The 19,567-nt window shown below is 36.8% G+C and overlaps 1 protein-coding gene across 1 annotated transcript in view; it reads right to left on the reverse strand.

Moving 5' to 3' along the window:
- Nucleotides 1-4,095: 4,095 nt before the first annotated feature.
- tbc1d32 (TBC1 domain family, member 32) overlaps nt 4,096-19,567 on the reverse strand; it is a 37,970-nt gene continuing 22,498 nt past the window's right edge. Inside the window, exons 29-34 of the mRNA XM_052586596.1 lie at nt 16,502-16,571; nt 14,335-14,450; nt 13,720-13,874; nt 12,396-12,536; nt 8,102-8,290; nt 4,096-5,965 (exon numbers count right to left, since the gene is read on the reverse strand). Coding sequence (XP_052442556.1) covers nt 5,846-5,965; nt 8,102-8,290; nt 12,396-12,536; nt 13,720-13,874; nt 14,335-14,450; nt 16,502-16,571 — 791 coding nt within the window. The 3' untranslated portion in view covers nt 4,096-5,845. The remainder of the gene's footprint in view (nt 5,966-8,101; nt 8,291-12,395; nt 12,537-13,719; nt 13,875-14,334; nt 14,451-16,501; nt 16,572-19,567) is intronic.

A 19,567-nucleotide genomic window follows, 5' to 3' on the forward strand; every position in this document is an offset into this window, starting at 1 on the left:
TGTGTTTTGACTGAGCTCCCATCTGCAGGAACGAAATGAACTTTTGCAAGGAAAGATGCCAACTCACATCACCATTAAATGGCTTCATCAGTTTGTGCCGCGTGTGTATGCACTACACAGGTGTCAATACATTATGTAAAATCAAGACCAATATAATGGGCACTTCACACTAATAAAGGAGGCAGGAGACAATGAAAAAAAAATCTCTCAGCTGTCCACGCAATGTGACAGTACAGATTTTTTTCAACACCCACAATTCCATTTGGCTTGTTCTTTGTACTGAAATTGATTTTGTTTCCTTTTCACAGTTAAGTGGTGGGATACCAGTTTGACCTCAAGCTAACTGAAAAGAAAAATCTGTCTAAAAGTATCAAACGAATTAGTACATTATCATAAAGACTGATGAAAAATGTAACTGATTTTTGGTTTCCGATGATGAATCCAAAACAGCAGAAACTACAGTATCTAATATTCTTGAAATAATTAATCTGGCCAGTTGGACCAGCTTGATAGATTCTACTGTTCACAGACTCTCGTTTATCCTTCTCACGCTTAGGGATGACTGAACTCAACTCAAATAGATAGCTAGATAGATATGAATGGTACAGTGTGTGACAGCAGACAGAATGGAACGCTCTCACCTCAGTTGCGTATTCTTGGCTCTGACATGCACTTGTGCTGTGATAGCTTCACTCAAACACTATCTTCAATCTCTGTTCCTGTGGTTCTAAAGACAGAGACATTCAAGAATAATACCGTTTTTTTTTTTTTTTTTTTTGCCTGGATTATCTGCACTAGTTGATCATCACACTCTCATATTCGATTCATTGGACTCCTTCTGTGCTCTGGTAAGTATTGTGTTTCTGGTAATTCAAATGGCTGCCTGTATGATAACGCTAATGAGACTTTTTGCAATTAACCCGATGGTCTCGTCAGGTGGGCCTGAGGGGAAATTTGTGCTGATGATGTCATTATGGGTTTAGATCACAGCGAAAAGAGAATATCTGAAAAGAAGAGTCTACAAATACATCAGGAAAGGAGCCAGAGGACAATGTTATGCTACTGCAGAACCGCGATACGATTCAAAAGGGTGGTATTGATGGTGTGTGATGAAAGCAGCGCTCCAGCATGACTGAGGAAGCGTGTGTACAATACATAATGTGTGTTATAAATTATTGGCTTCTTCTGACAGGGAATGGATGGGTTTCGCTCGAGTGGTAATCTTCTTCTGCCTCTCGTCTCCTCCTCTTCGCTTCCTTTCTTCAGTGCCTACTTTGAACATAAAAGAGTTTTACTTTTTTGCACAAAGTCTGTAGATTTTAACTGTTTTAGTTTGAGCCTGATCCATAAGCCTATTCTATCCCAAAAGGACCAAGAATTGACTTCTACCATCTCATCCATTTAGCTGACCTATCGTTGATTCTATACTGGGCTTTGCATAAGCGGACAGGGAGCATTAAAGTCATTCATTCTAATCACACGCTAATCAGTCCAGATTGGAATTGATACAGAGAGAAATGGATTCATCCCCTCACCCCTTGAGATTCTGGAGTTTAATAGAGATGGCTAATGCTTGTGATATCTTCTTCAAAGACCCTCAGATTGATTGTGTCCATCAATACAAAGTAAGCAGATATCCAATGACTGACACTTGAACATCAGTGCTAAAGAACAACCGTCAAGAGCTTCACCTGAAGTACAGGACAAATTCAATACTGGACAGTTAGCAAAAATTACAGCAATAAGTATGACTAACATTTATTTTAATAAAATACTACTGACAGAACTGCATCTTTAAGTATATGTTGAGATATAAACAATCAGTCAGAAAATACAGTTATTAAAATCTTAAGCCCCATTCACACCAAGAACGATAATTATTAATATAACAAAATTAGCATCCACACCAGTGAACGACATTGTTGGTTTAAGTGCACGCTCGTCAGTTGCTTTAAATTTGAGATCATTATAGCAGGATTGATTCTGATCATTGATCAGCTGGAAAAAATCATTCTGAAAGTGATTCCAACAACATCGTTTCTCTGTGCATTTATCATTATAGCTGTAGTGTTGACTCTATTCTTAAATATTTGGAACGATTCTTAGAACTATATCTTTATAGTAATCTTTAAGATCCGTTCACACCAAGAACAATAACTATAAAGATACCTATATTAGCATATAGACCAGTCACCGATATCTGTTTATTTTTTGCACACACTCGTCTGCTGCTTTAAATTCTTAAGGGGGGGGGGGGGGGTGAAATGCTATTTCATGCATACTGAGTTTTTTACACCATTAAAGAGTTGGATTCCCATGCTAAACATGGACAAAGTTTAAAAAATTAAGTTGTACGTTTGTAGGAGTATTTTTGTTCCAAAAATACCTCTTCCGGTTTGTCACAAGTTTCAGAAAGTTTTTTTCGAGTATGGGTCTGTGTGACGTTAGATGGAGCGGAATTTCCTTATATGGGTCCTAAGGGCACTTCTGCCGGAAGAGCGCGCTCCCGTATAGCAGAGCACTGAGAGCACAACAGACATTCACTGATCAGAGCAAGAGACCGAATTGTCACAAAAGAAGTGTGTTTTTGGTTGCCAGGGCAAGACAACCCTGCACAGATTACCAAAAGAGAAACAGCATTAAGGGACCAGTGGATGGAGTTTATTTTTACAGAGCATCCATGGAGTTGTGCAAGTGTTTTTGTTTGTTCCCTGCATTTCGAAGATACTTGTTTTACAAACAAGGCCCAGTTTGACGCCGGATTTGCACATCGTTTATTTCTTAAGGATAATGCAGTCCCAACGAAAAAGGGTCACGATCGTGTGTTGGAACCGCAGGCGGTGAGTAAAACTGCTTCAAATATCTGTGTTGTTAACTTAGCTATCGGCGCGTAAGCACATCAAGTAAACAACATGCGATGTTGTCATCAAACTGCACTTTCCACATGTACAGCTTAAAAAAAAAAAGATGACAAAGTGGAACTTAGTCATTTTCCAAAACCGCTAAGCAAATATATACAGTTTCAGTACATACCACATAGAGACGTCGTTGCTGATGCTGCTCTTGTTAAATTTCAGCCTCTGGATCTGATTCTGGATCATAAATATACGGCTGAATCTGACTGTTAGCCATGGTTTGTTTTGGATGTTTTTTTCCTCACAGTAAAGTCACAGCTTCCAAACGCTCTCAACACAAAAGCCTACTCGTGCTCGTGATTCTTTAGCTCCGCCCACACATCACGCCTCCAGACGCTCGTGTTTTTCCGGGAAAAATCGGTACAGACTATCTTTCTCTTATGAATATAATAAAACTAAAGACTTTTTGGAGTTATGAAGGATGCAGTACTACTCTATAGGTACTCAAGATTAACAGGATATTGAGTGAAAACGAGCATTTCACTCCCCCTTTAAGCTCGTTATAGCAGGATGGATTCTGATTGGGTGTCACAGTTTTTATTATTCATCAGCTGGAAAGAAATCGTTCTGAAAGTGATTCTGAAAGGTGTGGGTTTCACTATTCTTTAATATTGATGATTAATTTTTTAACTGTATTTATTTATCGTTATGTTTATACCTATCATCCTTGGTGTGAATGGGCCTTTAGAGTTAGTTGTTAGTGTCAACGCTAATGCACAATAACATTGTTTATTATAAGCGTACACTGAAGTTTTGTCGTTGCAACTGTAAATGCTTGAGTTGAGTGGATTGAGTGGCTGTCAATGTTTTTATCGTACATCAGCTGGAGAAAAAAAAAAAGTGTTCCAAAATTGATTCCAAAGATGTAGTTATTCTTTGTCATTTTACAGAATGAGGACAATTATTAAAACTTTAGCTCTCGTCCTTGGTGTAAACGGCCCTTAATACCCTGCACGCTTCTTATTACTTTAAAGTGCTTTTCAGAGTAAGTAAGGGGCAGTAATGCTCACTTTCGTATGACTTTCTCCCATTCGTCAAGCAGATTCTTCACAAAGATGGGTTTTGGCAGTCATAAGGGAGGGAGATAATTAATGTGAAGGAGAATAAGAAAGCATATTTACCAGAGGAAGTCAAGTTAATGCAACTCCTCAAGCCTAATACATATACAGATGGGTCTTAATTATCAGTTAATCAGTTTAATTACCCATAATTAGCCTTTTCTAATTATCCTACCACTTTGGTCTGCAGATACATCATTAACATCCACGTCACAAAAGCCTTGTATTGTCAATTTACAACGAGCCAACACAAGACACACACATCTTTCCAAATGATTGTTGGCCAACAATCAGTCATTAAATCATTAACCTGATTAACACACAGCTCGTTATGATTACACAAAGATGAAAATCAACAGATTCTTTTTTTGTTTATCTGAGCATAAACACATTAGTTTACGGGTGATCCTTAAAAAAAAAATGTAATGCAATGGAGAAAGTAAGTAAAAAATATGCACTCTGAGGGAACTTTTTACAACTTAAAATTATAACTGCTTCTGCCTCCTACTGAGTAAACAGTATGCAATATTTAGCAGTTCTTGTGAAGGAGAAAGACACCTCTCTAATGATCTAATTCCTTATTCACTGTGTGAGTTACAGATGGCGAGGGTAAGAGATTGCATCTATGTGCTAATGACGGCCTGTCAAAGTGATACCGCCTCATACAGCTTCCTTAGGATGGGAATAAGAGACTGCAGATGTAAATATATAACTTAAAAAAATAAAAAATCCAACACACACTACACAACAACACTGCGTCAAGTCATTATATACATATCACATTCACTTCATGTTTGATTGTCTATTAAGACAGCAATCAAGCATCAAAAGCTTAGATTTTTTCCTTATTTACTGATGTCATAAAACAGACTGAGACTGGAAAACAACTTGTGCACCTATACATGGGGTCAGCATTATTGAAATTTGGGACAAAAAAGTGCGTTATCTATTGAATCAATGTATGAAGCACAGCTCATACAGAAGTCAAGCAGCTTTTTGTTGGTGATTGCGGACTCATGTGACCAACATTTGCCCACATGTAAAACACCAATCATGTGGATTCTTATTAAAATGACTGGAATTTGCCAGTGAAAACTACAGAACAAAGCTAAATGTGTCTGCCCTCTACGAATGCTATTACTACTACGACTTTACAATGTGAGCCCACTGAGTTCTTGGGTAAAAGAAATACATATACATCCTAAAGATTTTACAGTGATTGATAGCATTGACACAATTGTGTCATATTCCAACATCAACATTGAAGTTACAAGCAGGACTGTAGATACAAAATTACATATGCTGTCAGAAGTTTGTTCGTGGAAAGGATTAATAAACCATTAAATTCTTTGAGTCCAGTAATTAGCCTAGGGCAGGAAAATTGTACTTTAGGCGCAAAAGGCTAAAAGGAAAAGTAGACTAGAACAAGGATAAATGTGAAATTATATATGCACCCACATATAAGCCTAATATATATATAATAATTTAGCAAAAACAAAATGTAACACTTTTTTTTGGTGTGGAGGGAAGTTTGATAATGCTTATGGTATGTAGAAAGGTTTGCTTTATCATCCTTTTCGCACATCAATTTTGACCGATTTCCTGCACTTATTTATTTACTATGCTTTATGCATCCCACTGAGTGGCAATATGGCTTCGAAGAGTTTGTGTTCTTATATTTATGATTCCCTGAGTGAGAATACTTTATCAAAGGGAGTAAATGCAAGTGGGATATATTCACAATGTGTTTGATAAAACAGTGTTGTCTTCACATAGAGCATGTTGTGTTATAAAATCATTGCAACATTTTCAGTATTATTCTGTACCACAAGCACTTTCAGTCCCTGCTGATCTTCGGTGGTCTATTTGCTTCTAGCTGCTCCTTGGTAAGATGCTCCTCATGTCCGAGAGCACCATGGATCTGTAGTTGCGTTCCAGCCCCTCCATGTACTCCAGGTAATTACTCACCCTGAAGCCGTGGATTGGCTCCTCCTGCAAGTGGGCAAAAGAAGCACAGATTTGATGAGCAGCGCTTGAGAGAGCCGGTTTGTGGTAAAGAGGTAGAACAGGTTTATAACAGCTTTAGAATAGATTGCGCTCAATCTGTTTCGAGCAGATTATCCTGTACACAGAGTGGCTAAAATCACCCTGAAAATTGTGTACTGCTGAATGAAATCATGCAAGGTTTTACACATTATAAATATTGTGCCTATAGTAACAAATGGCATATATTAATGAAACGAGGTGCTATGCGAGATGGGGCTACACATTCTGGTACTAAATAAACAATGGACCGCCTAATATACTCTGACATTTAGCTGGGGATAAATAATATTGTTTAGACAAAGTCAAATGAATTACATTTGGTTTACGATGAGTCAGCGAATGCAAGTCCTAAAGCCATGCCTTAAGTTACAGAAGGACACTTCGGCTCATGGTGAATGGATGAAAATGAGAGAAAGGATAATAAATCTTTATGAGTTTGCTGCATTAAATAAAATACGCCTGCAGTGTAAGAAGTTTTGTGATATAACCGCAGACCACAGCAGTTGGTATGACAATCACAAACAAAATAGATAAGAGCAAACAAAAAACTAATGACTGGAAAAGTCTATTACAAAAACTTTCTTCCACTGCTGATGAAAGCTAGATTATGCCATACATTTTAATACAAAGCATTTATATACAGTACAGCTGAATATAGTCAGATAATAACTGACAATATGTGAAAAAAGTAAACTAAAGAAAAATAAAGATCATGAACAGTACGCTATCTTCTCAATCACAATTAGATTACATATGACCTACTGTGACATAAAATATTAGCTCAACTCTATGGTGAACTTGCAGGAATACTTCACCCAAAAATGAATTCACCTTCAAGCCAGTCCAAACTTGAAAGAATTTCTTACTTTCAAGGAACACAAAATTAGATACATCAGTACCAGAGGTGCTTAGTATCCCTTATGTCAAACCTGGTGTGATGAAATTTGAATATTACATTTTGGGCTTTTTTTGTATGTCAAAAAGCAGCTTGGAGATTCTGCTAAATATCAAATTTTGTAATGTGTAGAAGAACAAAAACTGAAATTTGAAATGACATGAAGGAAGGGGGGGGGGCTGTGGAGTAGCAAAACAACTACATAAAACCACAGAGCCTTTAGGAAGCAAAACTGTGAAAAGTCCAGATGTTTCCCTAGAAAATTTGCCCACAAAGCTATTCAAAACTAGAAAATGGCTGCACACTGGTGTGTTTAAAATGAAACACTAAAAATGACATTTTAATTACAAGTACCCATTATCTAAAGACATTAAAACTTTCCCCCTGCCTATTGTTACTGATAAAAACAAAGAGAAAAGGCCTAAAATGGTTCTGCAGGATGCTTTGAACTCACTAGCCAGACTGTGTCATGGTTTTCAAAGTGTTGGAGATATTCGGCAGTGACAGACAATTGCTTTTGAAATCCTGCAAACAAAGAATGACTTTAGTTGGGTTTGATTTCTGCAGTGTTGAATCATCCAAAATGGATTCATTGTACATTTACTCTAGCATTCAGCTTCAGAGTGACATCGGGAGCGATTGTCACGAGTAATTTCCTTCCAGATCTTTAATTTAGATGAAATACAGATAGGTTTTGTAATCTTGTATATGTACAAATCCTCAGAAACCTTTCAGGGATTGTCTGAAATGCTTTCACTATTGTACAGGGTACGCCGATGCACAAACAAAGACTGAAAAGTTGAAACTTTTAAGGGTGAAACAAGGACAAGAGTGTTTAATCTGATTTACTGCAGACACGCTTGTATCCTTTAAAACCACACCGGCTCAGGATTTTCTCACCTTAAAGGACTAGTTCAGGCAAAAATGAAAATTCTATCACTATTTACTCACCCTCATGTCTTTCAAAATAAACTTACTTTCCTCTATAGGGCTCTTTTATGAGTTTATATGGTGCCTTTTTATCCTTTTTGGAGCTTGACTGTCCCAGATCCTCCTCCACTTTCATTAAATGAGCAGTGTGAACATTCAGCTGAACATCTCTTTTGTGTTCCACAGAAGATAGTCATACCTGTTTGGACTGAGGATGAGTAAATTATATATTTTCATTTTAAAAAGTTATACTGCACCTTAAGAAAGACCTGCAGGTCCTGTGTCTGTGTGTGCTGCAGAATATCCTGCTGCAGGTGACGGAGGGCAGAGACGCACAAGTACACCTGGTAATCTGGTCCCATGATGACGCATGTGGCTACATAATGACAGATCTCAGACCAGTCCAGGTAGTTCCAGAAGCACTGGCCAAGCCACTGAATACAGATCTGCATAACAGGTGGAAGGACAAACAGAGTGAGGAAAAGAGAGAGAGAGACAGAAAAGAAGCAACGTTTGCACCATGAATCTTTTAAATCAATCGATACGAGATGTTGGAAAAATAAAATGAGAGATCAAAAACTTCTGAGTATCGAACTCTAACATGATGCCCTCGAGGTCTGATGCAGTCTATTACTTGTTAAGAGCCATAATAAACCAAAAACCAAATCATTGCATCACTTTCTTAAGTGTATATTCTTTTTTGATATATTCCATTTTATTCAGCAAAGGTGCATTCAATCTGAGTGTCAATGAAGACATTAATATTGATACAAAAGTAATTGCTTAAAATAAATGCTGTTTATCAAAGAATACTGAGCATAACATTGTATAAATACAACATGAAACATAAAAGAGTAAACCTAACAATCTAAAGCAGAAGGGCATCAAAATTGATGGTAATAATAAGAAATATTTCCTGAGCTGCAAATCAGAATATTAGAATGATTTCTGAAGCATCCTGGAATAATGGCTCCTGAAAATTCAGCCTTACCATAAAATAAATAAGTAACACTTAAAATATATTACAAAGAAAACTGTTATTTTAAATTGTAATAATATTAATGTCATTACTGTATTTTGAGCCCTGATGAGAATTTTTTTTTTTCAAAAACATTCGAAAATTTGACTGAGCACAAACCTTTGAACAGTACCAAAGTTTATTTTTGACTTCCATCTTGTTTTAAATATAAATCTAACAAAATTACTTAGTTTCTGCTTATAATAGTATTTTCACGGGAAAACAAGACAAGAAATTACTTTGTATGAATAACAGGAAAAATGTTTCTTGAGATCAGACATAATATATATATATATAAAAAAATCAAGTCTCTTAAATCATAATTCAGATATCCCTTTCATCTACAGGCTTGATGCATTTCTGTTTTGTTTCTGTGGCAGTGAACTAAGTTCAGGTCATATAATCCTCCCTTAGAAGCTGTTCAATTATTCTGGGGTATTGTAGATGGGGTTCCAGTTCTGCCACACGTACATGCCTCCTGTACATTCAGACAACTCCAGCAGGCAATTTATACAGCATCGGCGTCTCTCTTTCAGACACTCTTCCTGCTTTGTCTAGAATTCGAAACACTCTCCCCGAGTGCACAGACACGGACGCCCTCTATGATGGAGGTGACACTCAATTTAAAACAGAAAATCTTCTTTCCTTCGGTTTCTGCCCATTCAAAACTAGTTAAAGTTTTAGAACTTTACGTATTTTTGTAGCAACTGCAGAGTGTTTTTGTGCATTATACTGCTGTGTAAAAGATCCCACACTGATGACCTTCAATCATATATCGACTGCAGCCCTTACCAGATCAATACTTCGGTCTGGTATAAATCATTTTCCCGTCACAACTTCTGTCATGGATTGTCATGTTTATTTTTAAACAGATGGTAACATTTATATATCATATAAAGAGACTTTTTTTTCCATCGTTCAAGTAGTGTCTCTCATGAACTCATGTGAAATAAAATAATAAATCTTACATCCTCTGTTTTACAAAACAATAAAAGGAGAAGAAAAACGTGTCGCTCAGGAAGATTTTAAGCTTATTGCTTAAGTATTTTTATATTTTTAGATGAGTCTATGAGTATGTGTGTGTGCTTTGGTAATTTAAAAATGCTCTTTTTTTATTTTTTCATTTTTTTCATTTTTTTATTGCTACGTGGCAAACAAGTTACCAGTAGGTTCAGTAGATTCTCAGAAAACAAATGAGACCCAGCATTCATGATATGCACGCTCTTAAGGCTGTGCAATTGGGCAATTAGTTGAATTAGTTGAAAGGGGTGTGTTCAAAAAAATAGCAGTGTGGCATTCAATCACTGAGGTCATCAATTTTGGGAAGAAACAGGTGTGAATCAGGTGGCCCCTATTTAAGGATGAAGCCAACACTTGTTGAACATGCATTTGAAAGCTGAGGAAAATGGGTCGTTCAAGACATTGTTCAGAAGAACAGCGTACTTTGATTAAAAAGTTGATTAGAGAGGGGAAAACCTATAAAGAGGTGCAAAAAATGATAGGCTGTTCAGCTAAAATGATCTCCAATGCCTTAAAATGGAGAGCAAAACCAGAGAGACGTGGAAGAAAACGGAAGACAACCATCAAAATGGATAGAAGAATAACCAGAATGGCAAAGGCTCAGCCAATGATCATCTCCAGGATGATCAAAGACAGTCTGGAGTTACCTGTAAGTACTGTGACAGTTAGAAGACGTCTGTGTGAAGCTAATCTATTTTCAAGAATCCCCCGCAAAGTCCCTCTGTTAAAAAAAAGGCATGTGCAGAAGAGGTTACAATTTGCCAAAGAACACATCAACTGGCCTAAAGAGAAATGGAGGAACATTTTGTGGACTGATGAGAGTAAAATTGTTCTTTTTGGGTCCAAGGGCCACAGGCAGTTTGTGAGACGACCCCCAAACTCTGAATTCAAGCCACAGTACACAGTGAAGACAGTGAAGCATGGAGGTGCAAGCATCATGATATGGGCATGTTTCTCCTACTATGGTGTTGGGCCTATTTATCGCATACCAGGGATCATGGATCAGTTTGCATATGTTAAAATACTTGAAGAGGTCATGTTGCCCTATGCTGAAGAGGACATGCCCTTGAAATGGTTGTTTCAACAAGACAATGACCCAAAACACACTAGTAAACGGGCAAAGTCTTGGTTCCAAACCAACAAAATTAATGTTATGGAGTGGCCAGCCCAATCTCCAGACCTTAATCCAATTGAGAACTTGTGGGGTGATATCAAAAATGCTGTTTCTGAAGCAAAACCAAGAAATGTGAATGAATTGTGGAATGTTGTTAAAGAATCATGGAGTGGAATAACAGCTGAGAGGTGCCACAAGTTGGTTGACTCCATGCCACACAGATGTCAAGCAGTTTTAAAAAACTGTGGTCATACAACTAAATATTAGTTTAGTGATTCACAGGATTGCTAAATCCCAGAAAAAAAAAATGTTTGTACAAAATAGTTTTGAGTTTGTACAGTCAAAGGTAGACACTGCTATTTTTTTGAACACACCCCTTTCAACTAATTGCCCAATTGCACAGCCTTAAGAGCGTGCATATCATGAATGCTGGGTCTTGTTTGTTTTCTGACAATCTACTGAACCTACTGGTAACTTGTTTGCCACGTAGCAATAAAAAATATACTAAAAACCTTGATTATTCTGGTTAGTCACATTGTACTGCTATTATTTTGAACAATACTATATATATATATATATATATATATATATATATATATATATATATATATATATATATATATATATATATATATATATATATATATATATATATGTAGCTACTAAAAGCATCTTTCAATCTAACAACAGTAGTGAATTTCAGGCACAAAGAGAAATACGTTTTTAGTCATGTCAGAGGATTTATACAAGATCCAGGCCTACTGAAAGTGTTCAAAGGATAAAGCATCAAAATATATAAATAAACTAAATGCAGAAAACACAGTTACTCTTCAATATATTTGTCCTTGACTGCTAGAAAAAGGTCATATCTGACTCAATCAGACAGAAGACTTGAGGCAAAGATTTGAGATCATGCATATAAACCCCAGAGAGAGCACAGTGTTGAGTAATCACTGAATGTGTCTATGAAGATTGCCAGTCAGTCAGGTCAAAGCAGAATATCCTTGTATTTTTATATTCCTACCCTGGCAGTGTTGCACTCCTTCACTGAGCGATCACGATTCACACCATCAGTGATTTAACTACCACAGAGGTTTGTGATGAAGTAACATATGATGATCTTAAATACAGGACATGCTGTTGAACATTATTTGTCTTTTTTTTTTTTTTTTTGGCAATGCTTTGATTAAATGTAAACCTTAAATCTTCTTTTTTGTTAACAATGAATTGATAAACTCTTCTCTTTACAAATTTGGGAAGAAGGTTGCTGTTCTGGAACACTAAAAAAACAGATCTGCTACACAAAATGCATGTTGGCACTGGCAAGTCTGCTTGGTTGTTTACCAACAGAGATGATTGGTGTGAAGTATTTTAAAATGAAGAACTTAAAACACAGCACCTGAGAGGGAGTGAAGCCAGACATCCTGAAGGCAGAAAAAACCAGAGGAACCTCGGCCTTGAGCAACATTTCGACATAATGAGCAGTGCAAGAGTAGATGGGATGAATGCCCGACTGAGCGATCTCTATAGGGAGATGTACCTAAAAACATGAAAAAAAAAAAATCCATTAAAGTATGAAGATGCATTGCGCAAGGTGGAGTGACATTATGCTCCTGCATTAGTTCTTACGTGTCATGACTGATCATGAAGTGCAAGTTAAATTTGAGAAATCTGTAAAGGGCAAGATCTTCAGTAAATAATGACTATTTTAGTCTGTTCTTGACACAAAGCAATGATATCGCTTCATCAGATTCGAACATAAACACAAAACCACTTTTATGATGCTTTCTGCCCATTTCTGGATTAAAAGAAAATAATGACAGAACTGTTCCTTTAAGAGATCTGGCCACCATGGAAAACAACAGAACACCACACATGCTAATGACTCGACCATTAGGACCACGAGAGGACTGAGACAAATGTGAGGGCTGCGTCTTCTCTTTTTCCTGATTGTCATCATTGTCTCTCAGCTAAATGATTTACATGCATGGCCACGCTGACAGCACAGAAATACAGAACTGTAATCAGACAAACTCGTGTGTGTGTGTGTGTGGGGGGGGGGGGGGCATTATCATATCCCGCACATACTTTTACAGCTGAAACTCTATTAACTGAGCTCTGTTTACTATCCGCTGTTCCAAGAGAGAGAGAGAGAGAGAGAGAGAGAGATTGCTCCATCCAAATTTTATGGGAACCACTGTAATGACTATTGCCCCAGTAATATCATGATATCCAGCATTTCCTCCCAGTATTAACTTTTCTGCAAATGGAGATTAGAATTATAATGCAGGTCAAAATGCTGAGTTTTGTTTACGGCACATGGATATGAAAGCTACACAAGCATGTGCATAATATAAATTCAGAACATTAGTAAACATGAGAGGGATGCAGCTGTTAAAAGTAGTACAAAATTGCAACCTGGGCTAAGTGCAAGACATTTAAAGGAATAGTTCACCCAAAACACAGCAAGACTGCTTTAATCAAAAATAGAGTAAAAACTGCAATATTGTGGAATATTATTACAATTTAAAACAACTTATAAAGACTTCAGTGTGACATGAACCTTCAGAATGAAGGATTTGCTGCTCAAGAAACATCATTTATTATTTGCAATGTTAAAAACAGATGTTTTTTTTCCAGGGTTCTTTTGATGACAGCTACCCCAGCATGTACTAAAGGTTGACATGAATGAGAAGAGAGAAATGAAACGGGCTGTAACTCACAGAGCTGTGCAGTCTTGGGGGCCACAGGAAGGCAGACGGCAGCAGACGGGAGAAACGCAAGAGCAGACTCAGAGAACGACCCACGTCGCCATGCATGAGCAGAAAAACTGAGGCGGCAAACCAATCGTGACCAGGATATCCACCCTGAAAACAGGCTGACAGTCGGGTCAAGGAATCTTCAATACATTCTAGAGGCTGATCTAGAATGGCAAAATACTGGCTAAAAAGTATTTAGACATAAAAGTCAATGATCTCAAGTGAGTGACATTTATACATTCATACTTTTTTTTTTTTTTTTTAATGGCTTGCGTATGCAATTATGTTTTGGGCTAATTATTCAAAATGTAATAAAAAAAAAAAACTGAAAACAGAAAATGTGTCCTATCAGTGGATGGGGGTAGATTTTGGAGCTACTATTTGATTAATGCATATCTGATACTAAACTTTTGTCTATAAAGGAAAACATTTAAAATGGCATTCAGCTGATCATTATGATTCATCCACATTAACATAAATCAATACGTGGTCTACAGCAAATTAGAATATTGTGCACAGACCCATGTAACGTCTGAATTTTCGCTTGATTAATATTATAAAGTGTAATGAGAAGGATACAGAGCTCAGAAGTGACACTGACTCGTTGTTGAGAGAGGAACTCCTGACAGTGCTTGAGCAGAAGACACAGATCCTGCTCTGAATCTTCTCTCAATAGCTTTAGGAACTTGCCATACCTACACACACACACACACACACACACAAACACACACACACACACACACACACACAGTTTTACATGGCAGCTTCATTTAATATCCCATTCAATAAGACCTTGCTAAACAAAGGTGAAAATACATTGTTAAAATGTTCTTCCCCAAACACCAACTTATACACATTTACATAATTAGAAATTTCTCAAGGCAATATTTCTCGACTAATAAGAACAAATTTTGCAACCGAATTAAATTCTGTTTTATCACACATGTACAGTCTCTCCCTGAGAAACAGGGAGTTACAATTATCCCAATGTGCTGAGCACTAGAATGCATTGCCTGATTACAGTCATTGTGGATTGCCTTAAGACAAAATATCTAAATGGGTTCATATTGAGTTTAACTAGAGCGCTGACATACCGCAGAATGCCAGTGGCTTTCAGTGAAGCTGAAATCATTTCTGAATATTCACGCTGCAAAAATCACTTTCCTAAGCAGTATTTTTTTCCTGTCATCCAGTACAAATATCGGAACATCTTTAAAGCAAAATACATGCGTTTCTTAATATTAAATACATTGTTTTACTTTCATGATGATAATAATAAAATATAAATGTAATATTTCTGTATATCTCGCTAATATAATGTTTCTGCATTTATGAAGGCAAATTTAAATTACTTTTTAAATGAATTTTACCCCCCCAAATAGCTTAACCAGAATATGAAAATAACTTTTACTGTACATTCTGATCACAGTGTAACACGTGCTGTTCTTCCTGCATATTTTTCATCTCGTTTTCCAGCAGATACATTTATTTCAGAAGCAAAACAACTTCAAATAAAAAGTGGGGGAAATTGAATTTAAAATAAGAACAAAAATCTGCCTATGGGCTAATAAATAATTCAAAAGGAAAACAAGCATTTCGTTCATCATTGACAGATGTGTGTTCTTGTTTCAAGCATCACTTCATTATGTTCAGTAATGAACACTGTTTTTTGCAGTGCATGCATGCAACATTTACTGCCATGACTATGAATTTAAGACTTTCTGCTTCGATGCAAAACTTTTTTTAAGGCCTTTATTTGTGAAAGGGAGAATTAAGACTTTTTAAGACCCTGTATACAATACATAATAATTAGGGCTGGTAATTTGATGGGTTAATTAGATTAATTAATTATGGAGAAAAATAATGCTCCGCTCCACACCTATGTGGATCATCTGTCATTTCATACAGTTGATTGATGACTAATATGAGGCAGGGCAACAACTTACTGTTTTATGGGGCCTAGAAAATATCCCTAAAATTCAAGATATGGGGCTGAATGCACATTTGAAAATTTGTCTCACATGACATCAAAGAATCGAGAGAGCGATTCAAAAGCACAAGGAGTCGTCTGCTATGATCTTGCGTTTCTTTGATCTCACACACCGGTCGGTCTGATGGTGATGATCCGCTTCAAGTCGAACAAGCCTAATGATTCAATGAACCATTCATAAAGAACCATTTACTTCACTCCTGAATCAATCAAACATTTGAACGAATCGAATGAATAAATGACTTGAAGACATTTAACCATCACCAACTGGCAGTTCTAGTTTATTACTTAGAGCATCATTTCATTAAAGAAATAATTGAATATTTTCATAGTAATAAAAATACAATTAAGAAAACAAATTATTTAAGTTATAGTTCACCCAACCAAAAATGACAATTCTGTCATCATTTACTCACACGGTCCAAAAGAGTATATGTAATAAATTTTATCAAACAAAGTATTTCTTGCTGAACCTACTTTTTGTAATCTCTGTTTGATGCTTTGCACAACAATGATTTTAAATTATCTTTTAAGAGTAATTTCTCCAGATTTGATGTGCGATTAATTACATTAATTAATCACCACATAATGTAATTAATTAGATAAAAAAATTGTAATCGCTTACCAGCCTTAATAATATACATTTCTATTGTAAAATATTTTTTAAGTATACATTTGTGTTTTAACAAAGGACTTCAAAGTTGATTCACAAACTCTAACACTAGCATTACGTTTAGCCTGGATATGGCATATTACCTGAGGGATATCCCCACACCTAACTGCTCCACAGACGACAGGCTTCGAGTCTTTACACTGTGGTCCACCACTGAAACCAAAAATAGAAAAGAAAATCACATCCCATTTGCACCTCCTCTTCAAATACCCATTTCATCTCAGTAAATGGAGCACAGAGTAGCAAAAGAGCACTGCAAAATGTGCTGTTAAATAATACATTTTCATTTCAGCATCGGCTTACCCACAAATCAACATCAGCTGCGTGATCTACATTCGTCATGCTTAAGAATGGCCTTAATTGAGTGAACGCCCTTGGTGAGACGGAAATGGGCCTACTGATATAATTATGGGGCCATTCCTCCATCCTCATTAATATAACAACAATATCAGGGTTGTAATGATGACATAATGCAGAAAGATGTGCACCTAGTGAAGTGACTGGTCTTGACTGGCTGGCAAATGAACCAATAGGAGAGAAGGGTTTAGGCGGAATGACAAATCATACTTCCTGCTGCTCACATCAGTCAGTGATTACGACATGAACGGCTAAGTGAGATGAAGTGTGACAAGTCACCCCTACTCCTCTGCTAAATGAGAGGGGAGGATACAGACCTAGAGGCAGACGAAAGGAGAAAACGAATGCTAAATTAACATGACACAATAATACTTGCCATGTCAGGCATCCATAAATATACCCATAAATCCGATTGAGAAGTCTGATTAATTTGTCTAAATTCTCATCAATTAATCTATCATTCAAAACTTTACCCAGAAGCTACATTTTATGTCTTCTTTCTATAGTAAACTCAATACCAATGTATTTAAAAAAGAGAAACATTTTTTACTCGTAGTCTCCGACTCCGGACTTCATAAATGAAAGAGGATGCTTGTCATTAAATTAAAAGTTCATGAGCTTACCACAACCAAAACCACTAATAATCTCCAGAGTTAACTGACCCCTGACCCTCACCATACTTAATAAACGAGTTTTCAAAGAATTTCAAAGTAGAAAAACTTTAACTCTCTGAAACGGAATACAAAATGTGATGTTTTGATAGGGTAGACGTTTTGAAAGATGTTTAATTGATGTCATGGAGTCAAATACAAAGCAAAATAATACATTTAAAGGTATATAAAATATTAAAACACTAATAGGTTGAGATAATTCTTTTGAAGTGGCCACACTACTCAAGCGCAAGCCAGAATATATTCCTTGCAGCTGGGATTTAAACAAAAAGCATGACCAAATGTTATTTCTGAGAACCATTATGTTTAATAAATGAAAACCCCACAGAGGCTCAACTATTTGCTTGTTTTCTAAATCATTCTGCTTGCGCGAATGGAAAGCTGACAAATCTTGTCCAGATGGATTTTTACAATGAGCATACAACGGAGAACTAACAGCATGTCTTAACCAGGTGGGATGCAGAAAGTTTCAAGCAGAAAGCTATTTTTAATTTTTTTTTTTCACGATCACACCCAATCAGATAACATTTCATGTTTAATGTATAAGAAGCAGGACTATGATACGCAAAGTTATATTCATATATATATACAGTATTGTTCAAAATAATAGCAGTACAATGTGACTAACCAGAATAATCAAGGTTTTTAGTATATTTTTTATTGCTACGTGGCAAACAAGTTACCAGTAGGTTCAGTAGATTGTCAGAAAACAAACAAGACCCAGCATTCATGATATGCACGCTCTTAAGGCTGTGCAATTGGGCAATTAGTTGAAAGGGGTGTGTTCAAAAAAATAGCAGTGTCTACCTTTGAATGTACAAACTCAAAACTATTTTGCACAAAAAAAAAATTTTCTGGGATTTAGCAATCCTGTGAATCACTAAACTAATATTTAGTTGTATGACCACAGTTTTTTAAAACTGCTTGACATCTGTGTGGCATGGAGTCAACCAACTTGTGGCACCTCTCAGCTGTTATTCCACTCCATGATTCTTTAACAACATTCCACAATTCATTCACATTTCTTGGTTTTGCTTCAGAAACAGCATTTTTGATATCACCCCACAAGTTCTCAATTGGATTAAGGTCTGGAGATTGGGCTGGCCACTCTATAACATTAATTTTGTTGGTTTGGAACCAAGACTTTGCCCGTTTACTAGTGTGTTTTGGGTCATTGTCTTGTTGAAACAACCATTTCAAGGGCATGTCCTCTTCAGCATAGGGCAACATGACCTCTTCAAGTATTTTAACATATGCAAACTGATCCATGATCCCTGGTATGCGATAAATAGGCCCAACACCATAGTAGGAGAAACATGCCCATATCATGATGCTTGCACCTCCATGCTTCACTGTCTTCACTGTGTACTGTGGCTTGAATTCAGAGTTTGGGGGTCGTCTCACAAACTGCCTGTGGCCCTTGGACCCAAAAAGAACAATTTTACTCTCATCGGTCCACAAAATGTTCCTCCATTTCTCTTTAGGCCAGTTGATGTTTTCTTTGGCAAATTGTAACCTCTTCTGCACATGCCTTTTCTTTAACAGAGGGACTTTGCGGGGGATTCTTGAAAATAGATTAGCTTCACACAGACGTCTTCTAACTGTCACAGTACTTACAGGTAACTCCAGACTGTCTTTGATCATCCTGGAGGTGATCATTGGCTGAGCCTTTGCCATTCTGGTTATTCTTCTATCCATTTAGATGGTTGTCTTCCGTTTTCTTCCACGTCTCTCTGGTTTTGCTCTCCATTTTAAGGCATTGGAGATCATTTTAGCTGAACAGCCTATCATTTTTTGCACCTCTTTATAGGTTTTCCCCTCTCTAATCAACTTTTTAATCAAAGTACGCTGTTCTTCTGAACAATGTCTTGAATGACCCATTTTCCTCAGCTTTCAAATGCATGTTCAACAAGTGTTGGCTTCATCCTTAAATAGGGGCCACCTGATTCACACCTGATTTTTCACAAAATTGATGACCTCAGTGATTGAATGCCACACTGCTATTTTTTTGAACACACCCCTTTCAACTAATTCAACTAATTGCCCAATTGCACAGCCTTAAGAGCGTGCATATCATGAATGCTGGGTCTCATTTGTTTTCTGACAATCTACTGAACCTAC

This window comes from Carassius gibelio, chromosome B20, assembly GCF_023724105.1.
Source record: "Carassius gibelio isolate Cgi1373 ecotype wild population from Czech Republic chromosome B20, carGib1.2-hapl.c, whole genome shotgun sequence".
NCBI classification, from domain to species: Eukaryota; Metazoa; Chordata; class Actinopteri; order Cypriniformes; family Cyprinidae; genus Carassius; species Carassius gibelio.